The sequence below is a fragment of the Bos grunniens genome, chromosome 4 (assembly GCF_055505025.1).
Source record: "Bos grunniens cultivar Pamir isolate PY7600 chromosome 4, Bosgru_T2T1.0, whole genome shotgun sequence".
Lineage (NCBI taxonomy): Eukaryota > Metazoa > Chordata > Mammalia > Artiodactyla > Bovidae > Bos > Bos grunniens.
Window position 1 is genome coordinate 43,468,540 of NC_141168.1, and position 27,968 is coordinate 43,496,507.

Here is a 27,968-nt window from a genome sequence, read left to right on the forward strand (position 1 = left end):
CAGTGGCCCTCAACGCTCACTGTCACCGCCCTCAGGTATGCTGGCCGGGACCCAGCAGCAGCTCCAGCCACCGGCAACAAGAAGACCCACCTCACGGAGCTGCAGCGCCTCCTGGACACAGCCTTCGACCTGGACGCCTTCAAGAACTTCTCGTAGATGCCGCCTGGGCTGCTTGGGCCGCCCTGCACCTCACGACTGCCCCTCGCTTCCAACTAAAGCATCGTGCCTCCGCACTGCCCGCACCTCTGCCCGTCCATACCGCACGCACCCCGTGCTCACTTAGGAACTAGGCTGTTTGCCCCTCCTGTGCTTGGCTGCCCCCCAAGCCAGATGCCCCCCCGGGCGCTACAGCTTCTGTCCAGCTGAACAGCCTTCATGGAGACAGTGGGGAGCGGGAGGAGGAGAGGGAGCCCCTGCAGGTGTCCTGGGAGGGAAGATCTGCCCCCACCCCGTCCCCCCAGCTCACCCCACAGGACCGGCCTCATGCAGCATCCCCCTGTGCCAGCAGTCCTGGTCACCCAGCAAGGGGTTCCCGCACCTGGACAAGGGTGGCCTCCTCTCCCCAAGCTGAGCCCCCAAGGCCTCGCAGGAGTCGTCGGTGTCTGAGGGTTTGTGGGGTGGGTGGGCTCTGGCAGGACCCTCACCATGCGGTGGACCAAGGGCACTGCTGCAGGACGGCTGCTGGGAGGTGGCCCGAGACTGACCTGGCACAGAGCGGGAGGGTCCACTCTGCAGCGACCACTTCCACCGCTCCAGAGGGTCCCGGCCCTGTGCGGGGCCGTGCACACTCCACCACCTGGGGCTGGGTGTGGCCAGGAAGTGCCGCTCAGGGCCGGGGCGCCGGCTGCTCCTCTGGTCCTTCCCTTCACTTCCAAGCCACCTCCTTTCCTCTTCCCTTCAACGCGATGGAGACTCCGAAGCATTCTTCTCTCTGCTGTGCCAAAGCTGGTCGGGGGAGAGGAGGGGCAGGAGCGAGGGGCAGCACAAGGCCAAGGGGCCAGCTCCCCTGACCCGTCACAGGGACAAATCTGATTTATTTATTTTGGTTAAAAAAAGTAACCGAACAATTTTGCATTGCATTTGGCTTGACCCATAAAATCTGAGTTCTCCCTGAGCCTGTGTATGGTGTCATTCTTTCTGCTTCGCCGTCTCCTCCAAAGAAAAGGCTACCGCAGCATCTCTGCCCTGCCTGGGAAGCGGCTCTCCTCCCTGCCGGGCTCAGGTGGACCTCCCCCCTCCTGACCACCTCCCTCTGGTTGCCAGCAGCACCAGGTGATTGGCCACCATCCTCCTCCTCACCTGGCCTCTCCATCCTTATTGTTGCAGATAGTGTCTGATGCACCCTTATTTCTGAGTGTGCCCTGCTCCTAGTCCCCCAGCACACTCCACCTAAAAAAAGTACTCAGCCATCTGAGCCAGCGTGCATGGTGGGCTCACCCTAGGACACTGTTAGCACCCTTCAGGAGCCCAAGCCACTCATCGGACCTCGGGAGGGGAGCCATCATACCAGCCGAGCCTTCACAAGGCCCTGTCCCCTTTTGACAAGAGCCCCACTGCCTTGAACCCACACCATGCCGGCCTTGGTTCCCTGGAGGGTAGACAGGTCTCAACACTGAAGGAAGGCTCAGGGGAAGGCCTGGGTGTGGACATAAGGGTAACTTCCATCATGGGGCCCCCTGATGTTCACCCAGTCTTCTGGACCACACCAGGGTCCCTTGTCCTTGAAGCCTTTTCAGAATGTCTTCATTTTGTCCAGGGGTTGCCCAAGGGTCCTCCCAACCTGCCATTGTCTCAGGCGGGTGGTGGGGAGGGAGTGGGAGATGGGACAGCTGTCCCTGTGGGCTTCAAAACCAGCACCCCATCCATCTGATGTGGTCAGCCAGGCAGGTTAGAGCTAAAAGAGACAAAAACAAATAGCTCAGGAGCCCCTTTCCTGGAGAGACTCCCAGCGCTCTGAGGGGGCAGCTGTCCTGAACTCTGGGGAGTTAGAGTCCAGTCCAGAGCACATAGAGCTAAGACACAAGATGGAAGCTGGGCCCTCACATCTTGCTGCTTCCAGTCTGGTCAGGGGGTGCAGGGGAGCCAAGAGCCCAAGGGGTATGGTTACTTCCGGTAGGGGGGCTTCTGAGGGAGCCACCACCATGGGCCCTTCTTTCAGGGCTGGGGCCATAGGAATGGGGAAAGGGACTCAGCAGGTCTCTCCCACTCCCATGGTCCGAGGGGGTTTGCAGCCCTGCCCACATCCAGGGAGAGCAGACCTGAGGCTCTGAAAGATGAGGCATAATCAGACCATGCTGGGCCACACACTGGGCAGAGACTACTCTGGTCAGCTCTGTTCTGCTTCAGTCACCAGTTGCCTCTTTCCTAAAATCAGAGCAATGGTGGAAAGGAAGGAACCTCACAGTCTAGGAGAGCAGCCTGTGACCTTACACAGGATTTTGAGGGGACCTGGACCAGTGTGCAGGTGCATGCACAAGTGTGCATGTCAGTGTGTGCACACGTGTATGTGTCTGACGTGCCTCTATGTGTGTGTGTGTGTGCATAAGCGTGTGTGTGCCTGAGAGTGTGCCTGGGCCACTTGATGCAGATTCCTGGCCTTTCTGGATATAAAGGCCCATCTCCCATCTGCACCTGTGAAAGTATCGGAAGAGGGTCAGCATGCCTGGCAGGAGGGGCTGTCCCTGGGAGGGGCACCCAGGACAGGTGGGCCTGAGCCAAGGAGGAGCCAAGGGGTTCAAGTCCCAGCCATGTGGGTTAGAGTCTCAAGGTGAGGTGAACGGTTTCATTGGGAGGTGCTGATGGACCTTTCAAGAACCAGAGAAGCCGTGCAGGAGCATCTGAGTTTCCAGTGACTGTCATAACAAATCAGTACCACAAACCGGAGGTGGGGGTGGGGGACCATAGGAACTCACGCTGTCAGTCTGGAGGCCAGTCTCTGAAAGTGAGGTGTTGACAGGGCCATGCTCCCTCTGCAGGCTCCAAGGAATCTTCCCATTCCCAGGCTGGTGGCCTCACGACTGCTATCTCAGCTCTGTGGTCACATTTCTGTCTGTGTCTCCATCTCTAAGCTCACCTAGCCTTTCTCTGATGTTTTCAGTGTCCACCTGAAGAATGCAGGATAAACTCATCCTCTCATAACTCACACCCTTTGCCATATGAGGTGATAGATATTCAAGGGACTAGGATGTGGACGTGTTTTGGGGGGGCTTCCATTTTGCCTACCGTATGGAGCTACATCCAAGGACAAGAAGCAGGTACTACTGTCAGCAGATAAGATAGGGGGTCCCCAGAGAAAAATGAACCAGGCATAGGTTTCTTGGCATAAGAGAAGCTATTTTTTTTAAAACCGGTTTTCTTTGGCTACACCGGGTCTTAGTATCAGCACACAGATCTTTTAGTCACAGCATGCTAATTCTTAGTTCTAGCATGTGGGATCTAGTTCCCCGACCAGGGATCAAACCCAGGCCCCCTGTATTGGGAGAGTGGAATGTTTGCCTCTGGACCACCAGAGAAATCCCTAAGAGAAGCCATTTTGTGACGTAAGCTTGGTTACGGTGCTTGCCCTTGAACAACCCACTCCAGTATTCTTGCCTGGAAAATCCCATGGACGGAAGAGCCTGGTAGGCTACAGTCCGTGGGGTCGCAAGGAATCGGACACGACTGAGCGACTTCACTTCACTTCAAGGGGGAAAAAGATCGATGGTTATCAGGCAAGAGAAGTAACAATAGCTAAGATAACAGGTCACTTGTAAAGACTTCCAGTTCTAGTTCTTTGGTAAAGACTGGGAAGCACTTTCCTGAGCTGTTTTGCAGAATTTAAGCCCGCCTCAGGCATTCAACTATCAGATCAACTGGAACCTGCGGTTGATGATAATGATGATAATGTTGACCTTTTCTGACTCCATGTGTGTGTGTTAATTCTTCAGTCCTGTCTGACTCTTTGTGACCTCGTGGACTGTGTAGCCATGGGATTTTCCAGGCAAGAATACTGGAGTGGATTGCCACTCCCTTCTCCGGGGGATCTTTCCACCCAAGGATTGAATGGGCTCTGACCCCCATGCGTTCAACCAACTAAAGCCTGGACTCTGTCCACTGCCCAAGCCCTTTTATGGACATGCATGTTGTTGTTGTTCAGTCGCTTAGTGTCCAACTCTTTGCCACCCCATGGACTGGAGCACGCCAGGCTTCCCTGTCCATCACCAACTCCCAGAGTTTACTCAAACTCATGTCCATCGAGTTGGTGATGCCATCCAACCATCTCATCCTCTGTCATCCCCTTATCTTCCGGCCTTCAATCTTTCCCAGCATTAGTCTTTTCTAAGGAGTCAGCACTTCACATTAGGTGGCCAAAGCATTGGAGCTTTAACTTCAGCATCAGTCCTTTCAATGAATATTCAGAACTGATTTCCTTTAGGACTGACTGATTTGATCTCCTTGCAGTCCAAGGGATTCTCAAGAGTCTTCTCTAATACCACAGTTCAAAAGCATCAATTCCTCAGCGCTCAGCTTTCTTTATGGTCCAACTCTCACATCTATACATGACCACTGGAAAAACCATAGCTTTGACTAGATGGATCTTTGTTGGCAAAGTAATGTCTCTGTTTTTTAATATGCTGTCTAGGTTGGTCATAGCTTTTCTTCCAAGGAGCAAGTGTCTTTTAATCTCATGGGTGCAATCACCATTGGCAGTGATTTTGGAGCCCCCCCAAAATAAAGTCTGTCATGGTTTCCATTGTTTCCTCATCTATCTGCCATGAAGTGATGTGACCAGATTCCATGATCTTCATTTTTTGAATGTTGAGTTTAAAAGCAGCTTTTTCACTCCCCTCTTCCACTTTGATCAAGAGGCTCTTTAGTTCTTCTTCGCTTTCTGCCATAAGGGTGATGTCATCTGCATATCTGAGGTTATTGATATTTCTCCCAGCAATCTTGATTCCAGCTTGTGCTTCATCCAGCCCAGCATTTCTTATGATGTACTCTGCATATAAATTAAGTAAGCAGGGTGACAATATACAGCCTTGACGTACTCCTTTCCCAATTTGGAACCAGTCTGTTGTTCCATGTCTGGTTCTAACTGTGGCTTCGTGACCTGCATACAGCTTTCTCAGGAGGCAGTTAAGGTGGTCTAGTATTCCCATCTCTTTAAGAATTTTCCATTTTGTTTTTATCCACACAGTCAAAGGCCTTAGCCTAGTCAATAAAACAGAAGTAGATGTTTTTCTGGAACTCTCTTGCTTTTTCAATGATCCAACAGATATTGGCAATTTGATCTCTGCTTCCTCTGCCTTCTCTAAATCCAGCTTGAACATTTGGAAGTTCAAGGTTCACGTTGAAGCCTGGCTTGGAGAATTTTGAGCATTACTTTTCTCAAGACCAGGAGCTGACTATGGCTCAGATCTTGAACTCCTTATTGCCAAATTCAGACTTACATTGAAGAAAGTAGGGAAAACCACTTCCTGTACAATGTTACAAACCTCCATTGATAGTTCTTCAGGCACTCTATCAGATCTAATCCCTTGAATTTATTTGTCACTTTCAGTGTATAATCATAAAGGATTTGATTTAGGTCGTACATGAATGGTCTAGTGGTTTTCCCCACTTTCTTCGATTTAAGTCTGAATTTGGCAATAAGGAATTCATGATCTGAGCCACAGTTAGCTCCCCATCTTGTTTTTGCTGACTGTATAGAGCTTCTCCATCTTTGGCTGCAAAGAATATAATCAATCTGATTTCAGTATTGACCATCTGGTGATGTCCATGTGTAGTCTTCTCTTGTGTTGTTGGAAGAGGGTGTTTGCTATGACCAGTGCATTCTGTTGACAAAACTCTGTTAACCTTTGCCCTGCTTCATTTTGTACTCCAAGGCCAAATTTGCCTGTTATTCCAGGTATCTCTTGACTTACTACTTTTGCATTCCAGTTTGCTATGATGAAGAGGACACCTTTTCTGGGTGTTAGTTCTAGAAGGTCTTGTAGGTCTTCATGGAACTGTTCAGCTTCTTCAGCATTAGTGATTGGGGCATAGACTTCAATTACTGTGATATTGACTGGTTTGCCTTGGAAACGAACAGAGATCATTCTATCCTTTTTGAGATTGCATGCCAAGTACTTCATTTCAAGTGCTTTTGTTGACAATGAGGGCTACTCCATTTCTTCTAAGGGATTCTTGCCCACAGTAATGATCATCTGAACTGAATTTGCCCTTTCCTGTCCATTTTAGTTCACTGAATCCTAAAATGTTGATGTTCACTCTTGGCATCTCCTGTTTGACCTCTTCCAATTTAACTTGATTCGTGGACCTAACATTCCAGGTTCCTATGCAATATTGCTCTTTACAGCATTAGACATTACTTCCATTGCCAGTCACATCCACAACTAGGCATTGTTTTTGCTTTGGCTCTGTCTCTTCACTCTTTCTGGAGTTATTTCTCCACTCTTCTCTGGTAGTATATTGGGCACCTACCAACCTGGGGAGTTCATCTTTCAGTGTCATATCTATTTGCCTTTTTATACTGTTCATGGGGTTCTCAAGGCAAGAATACTGAAATGACCCTACAAGAGACTGACCCAGACTTGCCCGTGAGTGTCCAGGAGTCTCTGGTGGAGGCATGGGTCAGCAGTCACCCACTACAGGGTTGGGGGCACTGAGTGCGGCAGTGTGTGCACGGGACCTTTGAAGGAGGTCGCCATTATCTTCATTACCTCCACCATAGTTGGGTCTCAGGTCAAACAACAGGGAGGGAACACAGCCCCGCCCATCTACAGAAAAGTTGATTAAAGATTTACTGAGGATGGCCATCAGAACAAGACCCAGTTTCCCCCACAGTCAGTCTCTTCCATCAAGAAACTTCCATAAGCCTCTTATCCTTATCCTTCAGAGGGCAGACAAAATGAAAACCACAGTCACAGAAAACCAGTCAAACTGATCACATGAACCACAGCCTTGTCTAATCAATGAAACTATGAGCCATGCCATGTAGGGCCACCCAAGACGGATGGGTCATGGTGGCAAGTTCTGACAAAACATGGTCCAGTGGAGAAGGGAATGGCAAACCGTTTCAGTATTCTTGCCTGGAGAACCCCATGAACAGTATGAAAAGGCAAAAAGATATAACACTGAAAGATGAACTCCCCAGTTTGGTAAGCTCCCAATATGGAAGTTCCAGTTCAGTTCAGTTCAGTTGCTCAGTCAAGTCTGACTCTTTGTGACCTCATGAACCACAGCATGCCAGGCCTCCCTGTCCATCACCAACTCCTGGAGTTTACCCCAACTCATGTCCATTGAGTCGATGATGCCATCCAACCATCTCATCCTCTGTCGTCCCCTTTTCCTCCTGCCCTTAATCTTTCCCAGCATCAGGGTCTTTTCAAATGAGTCAGCTCTTCGCATCAGGTGGCCAAAGTATTGGAGTTTCAGCTTCAACATCAGTCCGTCCAGTGAACACCCAGGACTGATTTCCTTTAGGATGGACTGGTTGGATCTCCTTGCAGTCCAAGGGACTCTCAATAGTCTTCTCCAACACCACAGTTCAAAAGCATCAATTCTTCTTTGCTCAGCTTTCTTTATAGTCCAACTCTCACATCCATACATGACCACTGGAAAAACCATAGCCTTGACTAGATGGCAGCTGTGCTGCACAGGAGCAGCCAAGAGGAGCTACCCCATGTCCAAGGTCAGGACCAGCAGCTATGCTTTGCTGGAGCAGCCGTGAAGAGATACCCCATGTCCAAGGTAAGAGGAACCAAAGTAAAATGGTAGGCACTGAGGGGAGGGCATCAGAGGGCAGACAGACTGAAACCACAATCACAGACAACTAGCCAATCTGATCATATGGACCACAGCCTTGTTTAACTCAATGAAACTAAGCCATGCCATGTGAGGCCACCCAGATGGACAGGTCATGGTGGAGAGGTCTGACAGAATGTGATCCACTGGAGAAGGGAATGGCAAACCACTTCAGTATTCTTTCCTTGAGAACCCCATGAACAGTATGAAAAGGTAAAAAGTTAGGACACTGAAAGATGAACTCCCCAGGTCGGTAGGTGCCCAATATGCTACAGGAGATCAGTGGAGAAATAACTCCAGAAAGAATGAAGAGACGGAGCCAAAGCAAAAACAACACCCAGTTGTGGATGTGACTGGTGATAGAAGCAGGGTCCAATGCTGTAAAGAGCAATATTGCATAGGAACCTGGAATGTTAGGTCCATGAATCAAGGCAAATTGGAAGTGGTCCAACAGGAGATGGCAAGAGTGAACGTCGACATTCTAGGAATCAGTGAACTAAGGACTGGAATTGGTGAATTTAACTCAGATGACCATTATAGCTACTACTGTGGGCAGGAATCCCTCAGAAGAAATGGAGTTAGCCATCATGGTCAACAAGATAGTTCAAAATGCAGTACTTGGATGCAATCTCAAAAATGACAGAATGATCTCTGTTCGTTTCCAAGGCAAACCAGTCAATATCACGGTAATCCAAGTCTATGCTCTGACCAGAAATGCTGAAGAACCTGAAGTTGAATGGTTCTATGAAGACCTACAAGACCTTTTAGAACTAACACCCAAAAAAGATGTCCTTTTCATTATAGGGGACTGGAATGCAAAAGTAGGAAGTCAAGAAACACCTGGAGTAGCAGGCAAATTTGGCCTTGGAGTATGGAATGAAGCAGAGCAAAGGCTAATAGAGTTTTGCCAAGAGAATGCACTGGTCATAGCAAACGCCCTCTTCCAACAACACAAGAGAAGATTCTACACACGGACATCACCAGATGGCCAACATCGAAATCAGATTGATTGTATTCTTTGCGGCCAAAGATGGAGAAGCTGTATACAGTCAGCAAAAACAAGATGGGGAGCTAACTGTGGCTCAGATCATGAATTCCTTATTGCCAAATCAGACTTAAATTGACGAAAGTGGGGAAAACCACTACATCATTCAGGTATGACCTAAATCATGGCAGTTCCAAGGCACTGTCAAAAGACCAAGGAGTGGGTGGTGACCCAGTTCCTGGAAATTCCCACCCCTTTCCCAAAATAGTTGGAATAATCCTCCCACTCATTAGCATATGAAATTGCCCAGCGCATAAAACTAACCATGCCACATTTTGCAGCAGCACGTGCCCTCTGCAATGGCCCACAAACTCTGTCTGTCTAGTGTGCTTCTCTCTGAATCTGAATAAATCCACTTCTTACCTATCATTTTGTCTCTCACTGGATTCTTTCTGCAATGAGACATCAAGAACCTGAGCTTCATTAGGTCCTGAAATCAGGTTCCATGGGTTTTGGCTGGGTTCTAATTCCATGCAGGGTTTTGGCTGGGTTCAAATACTGGCCACGTGGGTTCGAGCCCCAAATGGGTTTTTGCTGGGTTTGAGTTCCAGCACATAGGTTCAAGTCCCACTCTTGAACCTGTGGTTTCAAGGGAACTAGATCCCACATGCTACAACTAAGAGTTCCTATGCTGCAAATAAAGATCCTGCATTTCACAACAAGGATGGAAGACTCCTTGTGCCTCAACTGAGACCCAGCACAGTCAAATAAATACTTTTAAAAAGAAAAGAACTGGGCATGTTTATCTTCCAACAGAAGATTCCAAGGCAAAATTCTCATTTTATACAGTTGTAGATGGAAGACCTTAGGGAGGCAGATGTTTCCCAGTAAATAAGGGAGGGTCGTCTAAAAATCTGTATAGTCAAACATGAAAACACTATCCAGAAGGGAACCAGCATCAAACAGCATCTCCTAGGCCTGTTACACTGGGGAGGTAACAGACCTGCCTGCAGAGTTCAAATTCAGGACCCTACTGCGGCCATTTCTGGCCTCTTCCCGGAACTTGCCAGCAACCCCCCCAAACTCACAGCCTCCTGGAGGCAGAAGCAGGTCATATTCCATGGTGCCTGCCTCCCTCATCATGTGGGTCTCTTCTGGGGCCAGCTCTCCAGAGAATCTGCCTCTGCTCTTTAACCTATTTCCCAGCAGTCCCCATCTTCCAGTTTTCTTTTATTTTTCTTCCTAACCCTCACATTGATGGACAGATTGTTACCTGGTGAGTCATTTCTTTCTTTTTGTCCCTTCTAGTGGGAGCAGGGAGGAGAGGAGTTACTATCATGGTCACTGGGGTGTTCAGAGCCCAGTGCCTGGTACAGCAGGCCACCATATTTGTTCAATGAAGTAATGGTTCTCAAAAGATACAGAGTTCAGGTAGCCTTGAGGGAAGAAATTTCAGCATTATTACAAGTTAATTATGAGGCATCCATCAATGGAGGAATGGATAGACAAAAGGTGGTATACACACAAAAATGAAATACTGTTCAGCCTTTAAAAGGAGAGAAATTATGCAAGCTGTAATGTGAATGAACCTTCAAGACATTCAGTTCAGTTCAGCTGAGTCTCTCAGTCGTGTTCAACTCTTTGCGACCCCATGGACTGCAGTACGCCTGGCCTCCCTGTCCATCACCAACTCCCGGATCTTGCTCAAACTCATGTCCATCGAGTCAGTGATGCCATCCAACCATCTCATCCTCTGTCCTCCCCTTCTCCTCCTGCCTTCAATCTTTCCCAGCATCAGGGTCTTTTCCATGAGTCAGTTCTTTGCACCAGGTGGCCAGAGTATTGGAGCTTCAGCTTCAGCATCAGTCCTTCCAATGAATATTCAGGACTGATTTCCTTTAGGATTGACTGGTTTGATTACCTTGCTGTCCAAGGGATAGGCTACCCACTCCAGTATTCTTGGGCTTCCCTTTTGGCCAAGCAGGTACAGAATCCACCTGCAGTATGGGAGACCTGTGTTCGATCCCTGGGTTGGGAAGATCCCCTGGAGAAGGGAAAGGCTCCCACTACAGTATTCTGGCTTAGAGAGTATGGGGTCACAGTTGGACATGACTGAGTGACTTTCAAGACATCAGTCACAAATGGACAAATACTGTATGATTCCACTTCTATCAGGTTCCTAGAGGAGTCAGATTCAGAGACAGAAAGTAGAATGGTGGGTGGGAGGCGGATGGGGAACTATTGTTTGATGAGTACAAAGTGTCACTTTTAGGAGATGAAAAAGCTATGGGTGGTGATGGATATGTGATAGTGGGGAATGTGCTTAACACCACTGTACACTTAAAACTGGTAAGGATGGTAAACTTTGTTGCTGTATTTTACTACAACAACAAAAAAAAAGTGGGTAATCAGGAGAATGTGGTCTTCCTAAAGGAAAGGTAGATAATAGTCGAGAATAACTTAAAAGACTGATAATAGCATATGGAGATGCCAACCCACCAGAGAGGTTGCTTCATCTGGCTAGAAGTCGAGTGACTAACAATGTTTCAACAGGACGCACTCTAGGAAGATGAGAGAACAGTGAGGAGAATGCGTTGTGTGATTCCGCGTGGTTTTTCCTACAAGACACTTCCCAGAAGTGGCCCATTGACACGGGGTCACCTCCGCAGACCCGGCCTCCGACAAGACTCCGCCCTCTTCCAGGCCCCGCCTCCCACCCGCCCGGTTCCACCCCTCCTCCTGGATCCGCCCTCTTTCAGGCCCCGCCTCCTCTGCTCCGCCCCGGCAGAGAGCGGAGAGCAAGCGCTGGTGACTCCGCAGACGCTGCGCCTGGAAAGGTGTGGAAGGGGCGGGGAGCGCAGGTCATCCCCAAGCCGTCCTCCCTCCCTGCCCCGCTCCTGGCCGGCCAGCCGCCCTAGCTTGCGCAGGCCCGCGGCCACCCGCGCCCGAACGCTGTCTCGGGGCTCCACTGCTCTGGCCTGGGGGCGGGGCCGGCGCGCGGCGTCATGCATATGCATGAGCGACTCGGCGGCTCCATTGTGCCCTCGGAGCGGGCGGCGGCGCGATGGCGCGGGCGGCGGCAGCCCCGGGGCGGCGGGCGGCGCTGAGGGCGGGCTGAGCGCATGGAGCAGCGCGGACCGGGGGCCGCAGCGGCGAGGGGCCGGGCCGGGCGGCGAGGAGGTGAGCGGACCAGGCGGGCAGGTGCGGGCGGCGGGGGCGGCAGGTGCGGCAGGTGCGGGAGGCGGCAGGTGCGGCGTCCCCGGGCCCGGCGCTGCATCGCCTCGGCGGGGCCCCGACGGGGCTGGAGCCGGCCCTGCCGCCCACCTGCCGCACCTGCGGCGCGTGCGTCGTGGTCCTGGGCCGACTGGCCCGCTGCGCGCCGAGGCGACCCCTCACCTGAGCCTTTGTTGCGGCTGGCCGGAATCCGTCCAAGCGCCCAAGGTGTCTGGGCAGGAGCCTCACACGGGCCCTCACCCAAACTGGCCCCGCTCCCTCCTTTCTGCGCTGTGGCCTGAAGGCTCACCTTTAGGGCCCCTCCGGGCCGTGCGTGCCGTTGGCACGCGATGTGAGACCCGCGAAGGTGTGCTCTGGGGCTGGCGACCCTAACATTTCAGCCCCCAGCCGAGATTTTGGTGGAAATACTGTTTTCCCAACAGGACATACTGAAGCTCAGGCGGGACCGTGTCCAGCCTTCCCTCCTAGGGGTGTCCTACCCTAGCCTCCCCCATCTGCTCCCCGCTGCCCTGTACCCCCCTACCCTGCTCCTCCGAGCGTTCCTTGCCTCCCCTAGACCTGCTCCCCTACGTCGTGTTCCCTGTACTCTCTTCCTGATAGTTGCGGAATATCCATGGTGATGTATTTAAGTCATTTGTATTATCTCAGAAGATTTCACAGGGAAATACACAGAACATGTGACTCAATCTGTAAGACAGTTGATAGGGCGATCACAGACTCACCCACCAAATCCTGTCACACTGGAACCAGAGGGCTTCCCTTGAAGAAGCTAGACAGAGGTAACAGGATAGGTGAAGGATTCCTAACCTCACCCAGTGAGTACTGGCCTTGGGGACTTGTCACACCCAGAGGGTGGCTCCTGGCTGGAAAGAGAAAGGTGAGATAATGAGAGACAGATTCAGAAGGACTGGTAGGATGTACCTGGGGAGGACTCCCGATCATAGGATTGATCTCCAGAGGCAGCCAGGCCTCCGCATGGAGTGTCCGCTAGCCCTTGGATCCAGGATGGGAGCCGGGGCTGATGATTTAAAGGGGGTCATGTGTCCTCCCCTCTCTTGGTCCTAGAGTGGCCACCACATACCCATTTTCCACATTGTAAACTGAGGCTCAGGGCAGGGCAGCTCTTCAGCTGTTCTCTGGAATTTCCCACACCTGGGCCGTTGAGCAGAGCTCCTTCCTGGGCATCTTGAATGAACTCTGAACACTTCAGCCAGTCAGTGTGTGGCCTTCCAAGTCGAGGGGCAGGACTTCAGCCACTTGAGCATGTGAGCCCCCCACTTATATGTCCTCCCGGGACTCTTGAGCTGTTAGTTTCCCTTCTCTGAGTCTGTTTGACTCCAGTGTTCCTCTGTTTGGGGCCTGTCACCGGTAACTGTGGATTCCCTGTGCTGGAGGAGGCAGCGAGTCCCTGCTCTATGACTGTGTTGGCACTGCCCTCCTGGGGTCTGGTGGGTGGTTGTGAGGCGTGCTGCTGCTGGGTGCCTAGGCAAGGAGCATGGAGTGAGGGCAGAAGAGGTTGACCCATGGTAACATCTGCCTTTGGAGACAGCAGTGCGGATGCTCTGAGGTCCTGGGAAAGGGGGGTGTGAGAAGTGAGTTGTCTGTAGCTCTTTTACTGGAGAAAAATGTGATCTGACCCCCCGAAAGCCATGTGGCCTTCTAGACTGACATCACACCAGGGCTTTCTGCCAAGGTCCTGGCTTCCAGTGAGAGCTGATGTACAGGGAAAGCCCCCCACCAGCAGGAAGCCACCAGAGGCTGGCCCTGGCCTTGCACACACCCAGGCTCCTTCTTAACTCTTCCTCTGACGGCCAGGAGGTGGGAGGAGGGTCTGCACTCACACCACATCTCTCTCCCTTTGTCAGGAGCAGAGGGTCCCCCAGTCCCCAACCTGGAGAGTTTGGGGCTTGTCAGGGAAGAGAGCTGACTTGGTTCAGGAGCTTGGCAGGAAGTCACTGCCCCCGCTCAGTAAGCTCGGGGGCGGGGGGAACTGGAAATGTCTGTGGTCTTGTCCACAGCAGAGAAGTCATAGGGGTGGAATTCCCCAGACTCACGTGATATAGGAAGCTGCACTGGGCCCCAGACCAGCAGCCTCCACAGGGGCCCCCGCCCTGCACCTGCCCTGTCCCCCCTCCTCCCCAGCTCTCCGGGGCTTTCAAACTGTGGTACCAGCAGCAGCACCTGCAAACTTACTGGAAATGCAAGTCTTTGGCCTCACTCCACCCTCTGAACTCAAAGTGGGGCTGAGTTCTGGTGAGCTGCCGTTGGAGAAGCTGCAGTTGTGAACTAACACAGCGTGCCCTGGGACTCTGACCCGGGCCAGGGAGCCCTGTCTTCTTCCTGCTCTTCCCTTTGGGACAGCAAAGTGGGCCTGGCCAATCCAGCCAGCTTTAGTGTGGGAAATGATGGCCCAGAGCATCTCTGTGGGGAGATAGAGCTGGTGGTGTTTGTACATTAACTAAATTTGTAGTTTGAGAGAATTATAGATTCTTAAAATGTTACAAGAAATAACACAGAGAGCTCTGTATCTTTTACTGGGTTTCCCTAGTGGTAACATCTTGTAAAAGTGTAGCACAACATCACTGGAGAGTACAACTCCATCAATACAGTTGATACAGATATTCCATGCCCACCTTCTGTATTCCCATTGGCTTCGCTTCCCTGCTCCCCGTGTTTAACCCCTGGCCGCCACCCGTGTGCTCTCCATTTGTGTAATTCCGTCATTTCAAGGATGTTATGTAAAGGGAGTCATAAAATGTGTAACCTTTGGGGACTGGCTTTTTCCACGCAGCATGGTTCTCTGGAGATTCCTGCAGGTTGGTGCCTGTATCAGTAGCCCTACCTTTTTATGCCTCCAGGCTCACAGTTGGTTAACTCTTCACCATTGAAGGATATCTGCGTTTCCATTCTTTGGCTATTAGGAATAAAACTGTATAAATATTCACATACAGATTTTTGTGTGAACCTAGGTTTACCCTTCTCTGAGATAAATGTTCAGGAATACAGTTGCTAAGTTGTATAGTGTGCTATGTGCTTAGTCACTCAGTCGTGTCTGACTCTTTGCGACCCCATTGACTGTAGCCCACCAGGCTTCTCTGTCCGTGGGGATTCTCCAGGCAAGAATACTGGTTGCCATGCCTTCCTCCAGAGGATCTTCCCAACCCAGGGATCAAACCCAAGTCTCCTTCATTGCAGGAGGAGTCTTACCATCTGAGCTACCAGGGAAGCCCTGGTTGTCTAGTAGCTGCATGCTTTGTTTTATAAGAAACTACCAAATCATTTTTCAGAGTGGCTGTACCATTTTATATTCCTACCACCCATGCATGAGAGACCCAATTTCTCCTAGCCAGCATTTGATGGTGTCACTTTTTTTGTTGTTGGCTGTGACAGGTCTTAATTGTGGCATGTGGGATCTTTGCAGCATGTGGGATCTAGTTCCCTGACCAGGGATCCAACCCAGGCCCCCTGCATTGGGAATGCAGAGTCTTAGCCACTGAACCACCAGGGAAATCACACTGTTTTTTTTGTTTTAGCCATCGTGGTAGGTGTGTAGCGATACCTCGGTGTGGTTTTAATTTGCATTTCTCTGATGGCCAGTGGTGGTGAACATCTTTTCGGATGTTTATTTGCCATCTGTACATCCTCTTTGGTGAAATGTCTCCATATCTTTTGCCTGTCTTCTAATTTTAACTTTTGTGTTTTGAGAGTTCTTTATACATTCTAGATACTTGTCCTTTGTCAGATATGTGGCTTGCAGATATTTCTTCCAGTCTGTAACTTATCTCTTCATCCTCTTTGTGGGGTCTTTCACAGAACAGAAATATTCAATTTTTCCTTTTATGAATCATGCTTTTGGTGTCAAACCTAAGAAAGTTCTTATGATTTTGTGCTATATGTTTAAAATCTATGACCCACTTCAAGTTAATTTCTAAGTTTAGGGGGTTTTTTTGGTTTATGTTTGTCTTTTGCATTTGCATGTCCAGTAGGTCCGGCACCATTTGTTGAAAATACTGTCTTTCCTCCTTTTTGCATCTTTGTCAAAAACTTTGTCCATTGGGTATGTTTGCGTGGGTCTCTATTGAGTTGCCTAGTTTGTTCTGTTAACCTCTGAGTCAATCCCCCTGCCAACACCACAGTCTAGAGTAGCCTGCCTATGTTCTAAGTCCTGAAAACCCCATATATTGCTCCAGGCCCCACTCAGCAGGTCTGGGGGGAGTTTCTATCTTTTGGCAGCTCCCCCCATCCCTCATTACAGTGTCACCATCCTGGTGGTTGCCCCCACTGGGGACCACCAGCCTTCCCCTGCCTGGCTGGGTGATTCTGGCTCCCAGGCCCGAGTCCAGCGACCCCTGAGCCTTCTGGAGCCACCAGCCCCTTGCTTTTTTGGCCTCTGCTTCCTGGTTGTCACATGGTCTGGAGCTTGACTCCTCTGGGGAGGACCATAGGGAAGGGGGGCAGGGTCAGGTATGAGGTGGACAAGCCCACCAGATGCCTCTTTCCTCTGCTTGTCTAATCCATCACCTCCCCTCCCAGTTCCGGGACCTGCTTACCCCAGTGCTCTGTGGGGGGCCTGGACGGAGTGTGAGCTCTGGGCTTGAGTGAGTCCCAGGGCTGCCCGCTCGCTTCTGTATGAGTTCTGAGGAGGCCAGACTGAACCTCTGCAAGTTAGCTTCCCCAGGTTGTGTGTGTGTGTGTGTGTGTGTGTGTGTGTGTGTGTGTAAGTGGCAGTGCCAGCAAGGGCCCTCAGCCTGGTAGGTGAAGGGTTTGCTTGTGGTGGTGTCTGAAGGCGTTGGCAGCCTGGAGGAGAAGCCAACCACTGCTTCGCTGGTTTTCTGAGGTGCTAAGTGGAAGAGAGCTGGCCCCACATGGTGGGGGGAAGCATCCCCCCTTTCCAGCATTGGCACACAAGTTCCATGAGTGTCCACTGGGTCACCACCAGCCCTCTGTCCACTGTGCTGTGTGTGCGTCCCTGCTTTGTTGCATCATCACCCAGGATGTCAGGCAATCTGTAGGGGTCAGGTCTGCCCCAGGCAGCCCCCTTGGCCTCAGAATGAGGGAGTGGGCACATGTCACCCTTCTTCTGCCCTGGGGTGGGGGCGCTGCCAGCCAAGGATGAGCTGCTGACCCCACACCAAGTTCCAGCAGGCGTCCCCCACACACACACCCCCAGCCCCCAATCTGGCTGGAGGATAGCTGACCCTGTGACTCCGGCATCTGGAGGGCCTGCCCACCATGGGGCAGGGTAGTGCCTCATGTTGGCCCCCTGTGTGCTTCTGGCCTTGCCCTCCACCCTGGGGCCTTGTGTGTGGTTGGAGCAGAGGAGCCGGGGTGGATTCTGACAGTTGGGTCCTGAATGCTCCCTGGCTTTTATGTGTATCCACGCCTTCAGGTAGGGAGGGGGAATGTGGAAGGTTTTGGGGATCAGAAAGCCTTCTTCCATCTTCCAAAGGTATTCCAGGGGCTCGTGGTGGCAGGGCCTGACCAGCAAGGGCTAATGCTAGCTTCTGGGCTAGATGTAGAGGGGTGGTGCGAGCAGAGGTTTGCCAGGGTGGGCAGTGTAAGGTCGGGCCAATGCCAGGGTGGCCTGACTGCTCCCCCCGCATGCCGAGTGGGCCCCCAGGTCCCCGTCACCCTCCCTACCTTCCAGAGCAGAGGCAGGACAGGGCTTGGTTCTCCCAGGTGCGTCTCCACGCACTTCCGTCCCCCTTGTCCCTGCAGCCAGAGCAGCCAAGTCTCACGTGAGCACCGGTGAGGGCCGCTTCCTGCCTCCCGCAGACCTGGCCTTCAGGCTGTTCCCAAGCCAATGAACCCCATGAACCCCATGAAACCTGCCCTGCCCCCCGCACCACACAGGTGAGTGGGGGCTCCGGCTGCCCTCCCCTCTTAGGCCTCAGAACGTGGGAAGGTGGTGGTAGAGTGGGACCCCGCTGCTCTCAGCCTTCAGATCCTCCCCGGTGGGGTTCTCGGCACCTGAGGCCTCCTGACCCAGGCTCTCCACCTGTGCCTCTCTGTGCAGTGATGGTCCATTCGCATATGAGGCGGTGCCTTGGCAACAGAGTGCCACTCAGCCAGCAGGATCACTGTCTGTGGTCACAACCGTGTGGGGAGTTGGCAACGCAGCACAGAGCCAGGTGAGCCCAGCCCTGGCCCCACCCTGGGAGGCGTCAGTGCCCAGCTTAGGTCTTGGAGGCGTGGAGCTAGGGCTTCTTGAGTCTCCCACGTCCTCAGAGACTAGCTCTTTCATGCATGGCATGGGATCCTGGCCTCCACACCTGGACGTGTGCACAGCTCCCCACGACCCCTCTGGACCACCCCTCCCCTCTGCCCCCACCTCCACCTCCTCACCTGCCAGGCCTCTTCTTTCCACCACTTTAGAACCACTGCACGAAGCAGGTTGTTTGCATGGTCTCCTTTAGTGATTCTCGGTTCCTTGTAGGTTTTGGGGAACCCCATGGGCCCTGCAGGGAGCCCCCCCGGCAGCTCCGTGATGCCCGGCATGGCAGGCGGCAGCTCCGCCCTGAGCTCCCCACAGTGCCTCGGACAGCAGGCATTCGGTGAGGGTGGTGCCAACAAGGGCTACGTGCCACAAGGGGTGTATGGCCGCGGGGTCTACCCCGGGGGCCCTGGCTTCACTACCGGGTAAGCAGGGCCCTCCTCCCCTGGCAGGTGTGCCAGGAGCCCTCTGGGGGGCGATGCTTCTTGCTTGGTGGGCACCAGGGAACTGTGTGGTCAGGAGTTACTATGACTCTGCTGCTCCTGCCAGCTCCCGAGCTAATGATGGGGTGTCTGGGAAAAAATGGGGCTCCCCATAGGTGCCATGTGCCCCCAAGGAGAGGCCAGGGAAGTGCCTCTGAGCTGAGCCGTCTGTCTCTTGCAGGTATGCAGGTGGCCCAGGGGGTCCGGGGGGCCTGGGCCTCCCCTCACACGCCACACGGCCATCCACCGACTTCACTCAAGCAGCGGCGGCTGCTGCAGTGGCTGCTGCCGCCGCCACGGCCACCGCCACAGCCACGGCCACCGTGGCCGCCCTCCAGGAGAAGCAGAGTCAGGAGCTGAGCCAGTACGGAGCGGTGAGGCCCCGCAGCTTCTCCTGTGTGGCCCATGTGTGCTGGCCCAGAAGACGGGCGCCTGTCAGGCAACCAGGGTGGAGGGCTTGGGGACGTGCAGGCTGTATTCCAGGAGTGATGAAGATGAGACAGGAAAGGAGTGGGGAGCTGAGGGGAGAGGACCCGGGCTGGGGACAGCCTGCCTGCAAGGGGTGGGCTTGGGGGTGGCGCCCACACTGGTGGATAAGGTCTGGATGGTTCTTGTCTTCTTTTCCCAGATGGGGGCTGGACAGTCTTTTAACAGCCAGTTCTTGCAGCACGGTGGTCCCCGAGGGCCCAGCGTGCCCAGCAGCATGAACCCAGCCAGCGTGGGAGGGCTGATGGGCCCCTCCAGCATGAGCTCCATGGGCATGAACTCCACCCGGGCAGTGGGCATGGCGCCCCTCTATGCAGGGCAGCGCCTGCCCCAGCAAGGGTACCCAGGCCCCCCCCAGGCCCAGCCGCTGCCCCGACAGGGTGTCAAGAGAGCCTACTCGGGCGAGGTGAGTAGCTGGGCTTCCCTCCCCACGAGGGCCATCAGAGCCATTGTATGTGAGAGAACTGGCCATGCTTGATGAGGGACACCATCGTCCCTTGTGGGAACCGGCTTCCCCGACACCTCTTCTTGGCATTTTGCCTCTTCCTTCTTCAGGTGTACCCTGGGCAGCAGTACCTGCCAGGAGGCCAGTATACGCCTGGTGCCACCCAGTACGTACCTGGCCCTGGGCAGCCCCCTGCCCCATCCTCCTACCCCGGGCACAGGCTGCCCCTGCAGCAGGGCGCGAGCCCATCCCTGTCCACCGCCAGCCCTGCGGGACCACACTACAAGGTAGGGCCGGTTCACTCCCGCCTCTGTGACCCTGGCTGGCCCCACGCCCAGCACTGTGGGACACAGACAGACCTTGAGGCAGCCAGGGCCGGCTAGGGAGTGGGCCCCAGAGTGCTCAGGTGACCAGGCAGCCACGAGCTTCACAGGGGTCCTGACCAGTGTAGGGCAGCTCCCAGGACAGGCGTTCAGGTTTGAAAGGAGCCTCTCTGAGAGGCTCCTACACCGTGAGATATGGTATAGGGAATAGCGCGGAGCATCAGGCAAGTACCAAGCCACTTTAGGGAAAAGTGTCCCCATTCCCTCAGCTTGCTGCCAAGTAGCCCAGCGAGGGGACAGGCAGAGGGGTCAGGAAGGGCCTGAGTGACAGAGGTGCTGCTGGAGAAGGGCGAGGAGATGTGAGTACCTATGTCCTTTCAGCCTCTGTGGCTTCCCTGTAAATCCCTCTGATGTGTGGGGTCAGCTCTTTTTCTGTAGTGGTAATTCTGTAAATTATGACATCTGTGTGTGCTCCCTGTAGATTATTTGGAAAACCCAAAAAGTGTATAAAGAAGAAAAAAGGCCAACACCCACCCATGCATGTGCCGAGTTCCCTTGTCCCCAGCCCTCTCCTAGGGTCAGTTCCAGGCCCTGCTCAGAGGCAGGCGGCAGCCCCAGGCTCACGCGGTTTTCTCTCCTGCAGCCTGCAGAACAGTTCAACGGGCAGGGTGCCAGCTTCAACGGGGGCAGCATCAGCTACAGCCAGCCTGGCCTGAATGGGGTATGGCCAGATGGGCAAGCGGGCGGGAGGCTCACGGGGTGGGTGCAGGGAGAGAGGGCACTCAAGCAGGAGGACGTGTGGAGGCCCAACCAAGCCCCCCTGGGGCTGCCCCCATCCCTGTCCTGACCGTTCCCGGCGGGTGCTCCAGGAATAAGCACCCCCTTACTAGTCCACCTCTGCTGTTTGCTCTACCCCACAGCCTGCTCGTTCCATCCCTGGCTACCCCAGCTCCCCACTGCCCGGGAGCCCCACACCACCCATGACCCCCGGCAGCACCATCCCCTACATGTCTACCAGCCAGGAGGTCAAGTCTCCCTTCCTGCCTGACCTCAAGCCCAGTGTGAGCAACTTACATCCATCGCCACCTGGTGAGTGAGGTCTGCTCTCAGGACAGGTGGGCAGGAGGCTCTGGAGAGTCCTGCAGAGAACTTGAGGGGTGAGGGGAGGGCTTCACCTTTATTTTCTGTTCATGGAGCTCTTTGCAAATCCATTTGAGGTGTAGATCACCTCTCTAGAAAAATAGCCATGTACCCAAAGTTTTGGGTGTGGTTCCAGGGTATGTATGGGCCCCCAGAAGCCCACTCCTGATATCTGGGAGACCACCGCAGCAGCAGCAACTGGGGTCTTAAAACCCCGACTTGAGCACCGGGGTGGTCGCAGGTGGCCCGTTCATACCTCTTCTGCCTCCTGCTCCCTCTGAAAGCACCAGAAGCGCCACCTTTTTGGGTGGGGAGCGTGTTCTCCGAGTCATGATGCAGGGATCACTGGGCCAGGTGACTGAGGCAGGGAAGAATGGCAGGACACCAAGATCCTGTTTCGTTGGAGGTGAAGGCCGAGCCCAGAGTCCTAGGAGAGATGCTGTCCTAAGCCCCAGCCCCATGGGAGGGGACGAGGGGCCACACTCCCCTCCACCATGGGCCCCATGATGGGGGCAGGGGCAGGCTACCTGGCCTGGTGGCCATCAAGGGCCGGTGGCCTGCTCACACCTGCGTGGCCTGCTTCCAGGCAGCGGCCCCTGTGACGAGCTGCGGCTGACCTTCCCCGTGCGGGATGGGGTTGTCCTGGAGCCCTTCCGCCTGCAGCACAATCTGGCGGTGAGCAACCATGCCTTCCAGCTCCGAGACTCCGTCTACAAGACCCTGATGCTGAGGTGAGCGGACGCCTGCCCCACGGCTTGCGGCCCCACCTGCCGCCCCCTGACTCTCAGCGTCCGTCCTCCCCATGCAGGCCTGACTTGGAGCTGCAGTTCAAGTGCTACCACCACGAGGACCGGCAGATGAACACCAACTGGCCAGCCTCTGTGCAGGTCAGCGTCAACGCCACCCCGCTCACCATCGAGCGCGGCGACAACAAGACCTCCCACAAGCCCCTTTACCTGAAGCACGTGTGCCAGCCGGGCCGCAACACCATCCAGATCACTGTCACCGCCTGCTGCTGCGTGAGTGCCCGTAGCAGGGCAGGGTGGGGCCGTCATCACTGAAGAAGATGGCACTGGCTCTCCTCCTTCCCGTGATGGGCCTTTGAGAAAAGGGTCTCAGTTAAAAATGTCCTGGCAGCTTTCCGGTTAGGTTCAGTAACTAGATTTGATGCTCGTGTAAGCTTCAAATGTTAATTATGTAAGAGAAGCAAGCTAAGCTTGCCTCTTTCCTGGAAGAAGCTCACAAAGTCCCGAGTCCCAGCTGACCCTGAAGGAGTCATCTGGGTTCCGGCAGCTCCAGATGCAGCACTAGAAGAGGCACTTAGATGCGCAGCTCTGATCAGCTTAGGTGGGAGGGAGCAGAGGCAAGGCAGCCCTAATGCAGCCCTGTGGGCCTAGGGTGTTATCACGTGGACCCAGCATAGGATACCAATGGATGCTGTAGGCAGGGTGCACTCGGGGGCCTCTCGAATAATTGTGTTTCAACAGAGAGGCCCTGGTTGAACACTGGTGCAGACACACAGTGAGCTTCACCGATAGCTGTGGGTGTGGGCTCCTGACTGCCCGGGAGGCGCGGCAGTAGCCTGCCTGTGCATTAGCTGTGAGAGAGAGTGGGCCAGCACATAGCCTCCCCGGGCCGCACCCCGCCGACCACATCCTCCCGTTGCAGTCCCACCTCTTCGTGCTGCAGCTGGTGCATCGGCCGTCCGTCCGCTCAGTGCTGCAGGGCCTACTCAAGAAGCGCCTCCTGCCCGCGGAGCACTGCATCACCAAGAGTGAGTGGCCCTCGTGCTCCTCAGCCCTGCTGGGGCCACTGCCACACCTGGCACGTCCACATGTTAGACAAGGCTGTCTCCTCTGGGTCGGGGGCTCCGTGCAGAGGGTAGCGGTCAGTCCCAGAATGGACCTCAGAGGTGCTGAGCTAGCAGTGGCCTAGTCCCGCTTGGTTGCCCCCGCTCACATCCTGCTTTCCCCTGTTGGTGTCAGTAAAGCGGAATTTCAGCAGCGGAACCATCCCTGGCACCCCAGGGCCCAACGGAGAGGATGGGGTGGAGCAGACAGCCATCAAGGTGGCCCTCAAGTGCCCCATCACCTTCCGCAGGATCCAGCTCCCTGCCCGGGGCCACGACTGTCGCCACATACAGGTGGGTGGTCACCACAGGGCTTTTCCAAAGATTTTGCTGCCGTTTAACTGTTTTTGGCAGATGTGGCCTCTGAGCACCTCAGCTAGTGGGCGGCAGGGCAGGCCAGCCAGTGGACAGGCGGCCTGGCTCCCCTGCCCTCTTCCCTCAGGCTGGGCTTTTGTTTCTTCTAATATTATCCTAAGGATAACAGCCGTTTTACTGGGTTCTTGGGGCTCCACTGTATTTTACTCATTTACTCTTTTATTTACTTACTTGGGTGCACTGCGTCTTAGTTGTGGCGTGCAGGTCTTCAGTCTTTGTTGCGGCCATGTGGGATCTTTCAGTTACTATGGGCAGAATCTTTAGTTGCAGCACGTGAACTCTGAGTTGCAACATGTGAGATAGAGTGCCCTGACTGGGAATCAAACCCAGGCCCCCTGTATGGAGAGCATGGCCCCACCTGGACCACCAGGGAAGTCCTGGGGCTCCGATTTCAAACAGCATTGGGGATGCAGGGCACAGTCTGCTCCCTGCCTTGCCCCCAGGAGCAGCACCTCAGATTCTTTCTGCAGAAACACTGTGGGTAGACAAGTACCCGCACCCTCCCCCTCACTCCCCACCTTTTGGTTACATAAGCAGTATACCCATCGCTGTACGTCATGGAGGTTGTTCCCTATCAGCACGGTTGGCCAATTCTTGCTTTGGCCACACGTCATTCCCATGAAGGCTCCGTAGGCATCCTATCTCTTACATGAGGATGGTGCCATGGTGAAAGCCTGGCACATGCGCCTTCTCAAACATGCAGTAAATAAGCCCCACGTCCCTGGAACTGCAGGGCTGGCTCGCAGGGCATGGCTGGGTTACCCCCAGCCCCAGTGTGAGTAACTGTCTCCCCTTTCTCTGCAGTGCTTTGACCTGGAGTCCTATTTACAGCTTAACTGTGAGCGAGGGACCTGGAGGTGCCCCGTGTGCAAGTGAGTGTGTCAGAGATGGTCCCCGTGGCTCTGGGGGTGGGTGGCACGTCCTTAGGGACTATTAACAGTCATTTCCTTCCATCAGCACTGAGAAGTGCCTGCCCCAGATGTGGGGCTCACAGTACAGGCCTGGAAGGAAGGTGCTGCTCGAGGCAGTGACCTCACGCAGGGTCATCTCACACGGGGGGTGGAGATGTGATGGGTCCCGTGCCCCAGGTGAGATCGGGCCAGCCTTCTGAGCTGTGTCCCCTTGGTTTTCTACAGCAAGACAGCGTTGCTGGAGGGCCTGGAGGTGGACCAGTACATGCTGGGCATTCTCATTTACATTCAGAAGTAAGTCTTTCCTACAGCCCCAGAGGGCAGCCCTGGGACAGGCAGGGAGACACCCCGTGCTGATTCAGCATGGAGCAGCCTCGGCTCCAGGCCGTGGACGGAATCCACGTCCAACTTGGGTGCCACAGGCACGTGGAGCGTGCTGGGCGGCCACAAGCATTTGAGTGGAAGGTTGGCCTAGGAACAGTGCAGGTCCGGGAGAGACGGCACGGCAGCTGGTAACCAGCCCCGCTGTGCCCGCCCAGCTCTGACTTCGAGGAGATAACCATCGACCCCACGTGCAGCTGGAAGCCAGTGCCGGTGAAGCCTGACTTACACGTCAAGGAAGAGCCAGATGGGCCAGTGCTGAAGCGCTGCCGCACTGTGAGCCCTGCCCACATGCTCATGCCCAGCGTGATGGAGATGATCGCTGCCCTGGGCCCGGGTGCCACGCCCTTCACCCCCCTGCAACCCCCCTCAGCCCCGGCCCCTGGCGACTACCCTGGCCAGGGTGAGTACAGGGGACTCGCCCTGGAAAATTAGGCTCCTGGGTGATGATCCAGCCTCTCCCACCAGTCTGCCGCCTGTGAATGCATTGCTCTGAGGGCCACAAGCCTGGGGGCCTGATTGGGGACTTGGGGGTACAGATGCCCAGCTGGGTGTGGGGGATGGGCGGCAGCAGGGCCCGGGCTGTGGCTGTGCCCACCTCTCCAGAGGTTTGGAACAGAGGTCTGTGTTGGCACACTTCCAGACCAGCCCCATCCAGGCCTGCGGGTGGGAGTATCTGGGTGTGGTGGGTCCCATTCCTGTCCCCTCACAGCCTCCTGGCAGTGTCATGACCACTTCCCCCAGCAGCAACGAGAAGAAATGCCCTTGCCCAAGTAGCAACTTCCATAAAGGCCAACATCCTCTGGGCGAGCGCAGTGAGTCCCACCCGTGCTGTGGCCAGTCTGCCCTTGTGGCTTGGCCAGCGTGAGCCCCCTGCCCTCACCTGGACCTGGCTCTCCTCTCTCAGGTTCCAGCTTCTTGGGACCCGGGACCTTCCCCGAATCCTTCCCACCCACCACACCCAGCACCCCAACCCTGACTGAGTTCACCCCAGGGCCTCCGCCTGTCTCCTATCAACCCGACATCCCCAGCAACCTCCTGACGCCAGAGAAGTCCGGCCCCTGCCTCCCAGGCCAGGTCAGTGTCAAGTCGAGGGGCTGTGCAGGTGTCCCCCCAGGGAGCCCTCAAGCCGTTTTACTAGGTTATTCTCTCCTCCTCAGATGGCACCAGCAGGTCACCTGGACCCAGCCCATAACCCCGGGCCCCCAGGGCTGCACGCCCCTAACCTTGGAGGCCCCCCAGGGCCCCAGCTGCATCATCCAAACCCTCCCCCAGCATCCCGGCCAGCTCTGGGCCCAGTGAACTCGGGGCCTCTCAGCGAGCTGGCCTTCAGTGCTGCCACAGGCATGATGGGGCCCCCCGTGTCTGGGGCAGGGGAGGCCCCGGAACCGGCTCTGGAGGTGAGTACTGGGTCCTGTGCTGGGGAGCACTTGGAGCTGGGGATCCGGGGTGCTTATCTGTTGTCCCCAGGGTCCGTGCACTTCACAGAAGGAAAGACAGTGACTCCTCCATGGCTTCCAGACTCGGGGAGAGCTGGCTGGGTGATGCCAGCATTTTTGTTGAGTATCAGGTGTCCAGAGTAGCTGTGGGGTGATTGTGTCCAGGCATCTGGTTCTCGGGACCTGCGCGCCAACATGGCACATGCAGAGTCCCCGGGAAGACTTGGCTTGTGGCCAGTGATACAAGGGTCTGACTTGACTTGTCTGACTCACAGGTGGTGTGCGAGCCAGAACCAGTGCATAAAAGACAGGTGATTGTCCCTCCATCCTGATAAATGAATACAAAGTTCAGTGTGAAAAAATGTGGAAAGCACAGCTCAAAGCAGAAAATTCTACCTTCTGCATTCATGCTGTTCGTGTTCAGGACCCCTCACGGGCCGGGGTGTTCCATGTTGCCCTTGGACAGCTTAACAAAAGTGATTCCCGGTTGCAGAGCAGTCTTCGGCAGGAAGAGGCCCTGTGAGGAGCAGACTGAGGGGCTCTGGTGCTAGCCTGTGTTGGAGGCTAGCGGGGGGGGCACCCCACTTCCCGGCTGGGCCTGGGGACCCGGTTGGGATGATGTGGCAGGTCTGAGGCCAGAGCTGCTATCAGGTTTGCTTTGTCCCCAGCTGCTTCCAGAACTGACTAACCCTGATGAGCTGCTGTCCTACCTGGGCCCACCTGACCTCCCCACGAACAGCAACGATGACCTGCTTTCTCTCTTCGAGAACAACTGACCCTATCCGTCGACCACCTGGCTGGCAGAGATATGCCCACCGATGTCTCGCACCCTTCTTTCCAGCCCAGCCCCACCTGACACCAGCGGCCCTCCCCACGTGTACACCTGGAGCTGGGACCCGCCCCTGACACCTGGCTGCTGGAGGCCGCACTGCACTGGCTGGGAGCGGAGCCCTGGGGCAGGGTTCTCACTGGCCCAGTTTGCAGCTGCAGAACTGTTTTTGAGGAGATGCCCAGCCCTGCCCCCATCTGTACCAGCCCATGCTTGTCCAGCCCTGCCTGGTTCATGCATACCCACCACCCCTGAACTCCAGCCTCACCCAGGCCCCCCACCCCACTTGCTCCCACCAGCCTGCATCTTGTCCAGCGTTGACCTTTCTGTTTCAATGACCCGTTTGGCCCTAGGCCAGCAAGGAGGGGGTTACTCTGTCCTGGGGCCTAGTCTCGCCCAACCTGCTATGGCAGGGGCTTCAGGCTGAGGCTGGGGGTGGGGGGCTCTAAAGCACAATAGTGTACATAGTGTAGAAACACTAATAGATGTAGGGTGGCTGGTCCCTCTGTGCAGCGTGGGTCTCCATGGGCTCCTGCCCTCACCCATGTGCAGGCTGGGAGGGGTGGGGGGCAGCAGGCTCCCTCCTACTGGCGGTCGGGCTCAGACTCAGCTCCATGTGCAGATTCTCCAGCAGCCTGTTCCCCCCAAGTTGCCCTTTTCTGTACGAGTGAAGAATTGGTCCCACAGTGTTTTTTAAATCCACCTGTCCTCCCACGTCCACCCTGGGGCCACGCCAGGTGGGGGAGGAGGGGCCACCACACTCTAGGTGCAGGGCCAAGTCGTGTCCCCTGTCTGCCTGTCTCTATTAAAGGACTCCCTCGTGGTGGGCCTGCCAAGTCCCTCCTTCCTGCTTAACCTGCTTACCACACATGGGCGGGGCTCCCTGCTTAAGGCAAGGCCCAGCTATTTGCAACCCGCGGTAAATTTCCTTGTCCCTGGAATTTTCCAAGTTGGCTCTGGCTAGAGAGCTATTTATGAAGTGTCACCAGGGCTGGGAGACACATCTGCCACCACGTCACCGTGTGGGCTTGCCTCAGGCGTGGAGCAGCTGTGGGGCCAAGGAGCAGGGTCTGAGTGCCTGACCAGCTGG

At 54.9% G+C, this 27,968-nt stretch overlaps 2 protein-coding genes and 1 long non-coding RNA gene across 9 annotated transcripts in view; 2 read left to right on the plus strand and 1 right to left on the minus strand.

Annotated features, from left to right (window-relative positions):
* Nucleotides 1-1,114, plus strand: part of OGDH (oxoglutarate dehydrogenase) — a 67,197-nt gene extending 66,083 nt beyond the window's left edge. For all 4 annotated transcript variants that reach the window (XM_086396133.1, XM_086396135.1, XM_086396132.1 and 1 more), the window contains one exon: nucleotides 36-1,114. In XM_086396133.1, coding sequence (XP_086252259.1) covers nucleotides 36-156 — 121 coding nt within the window. In that variant the 3' untranslated portion in view covers nucleotides 157-1,114. The remainder of the gene's footprint in view (nucleotides 1-35) is intronic.
* Nucleotides 1,019-3,104, minus strand: LOC147374009 (uncharacterized). Its single transcript, XR_015162330.1, has 2 exons — nucleotides 2,913-3,104; nucleotides 1,019-1,894 (listed from the first exon to the last, which is right to left on the minus strand). It is a non-coding gene; the product is annotated as an uncharacterized LOC147374009 (long non-coding RNA).
* An 8,390-nt stretch (nucleotides 3,105-11,494) lies between these two features.
* On the plus strand, nucleotides 11,495-27,714 carry ZMIZ2 (zinc finger MIZ-type containing 2). 4 transcript variants are annotated; one of them, XM_086396143.1, is made up of 20 exons: nucleotides 11,495-11,607; nucleotides 17,723-17,857; nucleotides 18,021-18,135; nucleotides 18,441-18,643; nucleotides 18,882-19,074; nucleotides 19,329-19,592; nucleotides 19,742-19,918; nucleotides 20,598-20,675; nucleotides 20,875-21,043; nucleotides 21,681-21,825; nucleotides 21,903-22,113; nucleotides 22,763-22,868; nucleotides 23,080-23,237; nucleotides 24,123-24,190; nucleotides 24,455-24,523; nucleotides 24,769-25,013; nucleotides 25,518-25,687; nucleotides 25,771-26,010; nucleotides 26,325-26,360; nucleotides 26,718-27,714. In XM_086396143.1, the coding sequence occupies exons 2-20, from the start codon at nucleotides 17,808-17,810 to the stop codon at nucleotides 26,823-26,825; spliced, it is 2,805 nt and encodes a 934-aa protein (XP_086252269.1). In that variant the 5' UTR covers nucleotides 11,495-11,607; nucleotides 17,723-17,807; the 3' UTR covers nucleotides 26,826-27,714. The 4 variants fall into 4 exon arrangements, with proteins under 4 accessions (XP_086252269.1, XP_086252271.1, XP_086252268.1 ...); XM_086396142.1 differs by lacking the exon at nucleotides 11,495-11,607 and adding an exon at nucleotides 11,812-11,950; XM_086396145.1 differs by lacking the exon at nucleotides 26,325-26,360 and having other exon boundaries at nucleotides 11,535-11,607.
* Nucleotides 27,715-27,968: the final 254 nt, after the last annotated feature.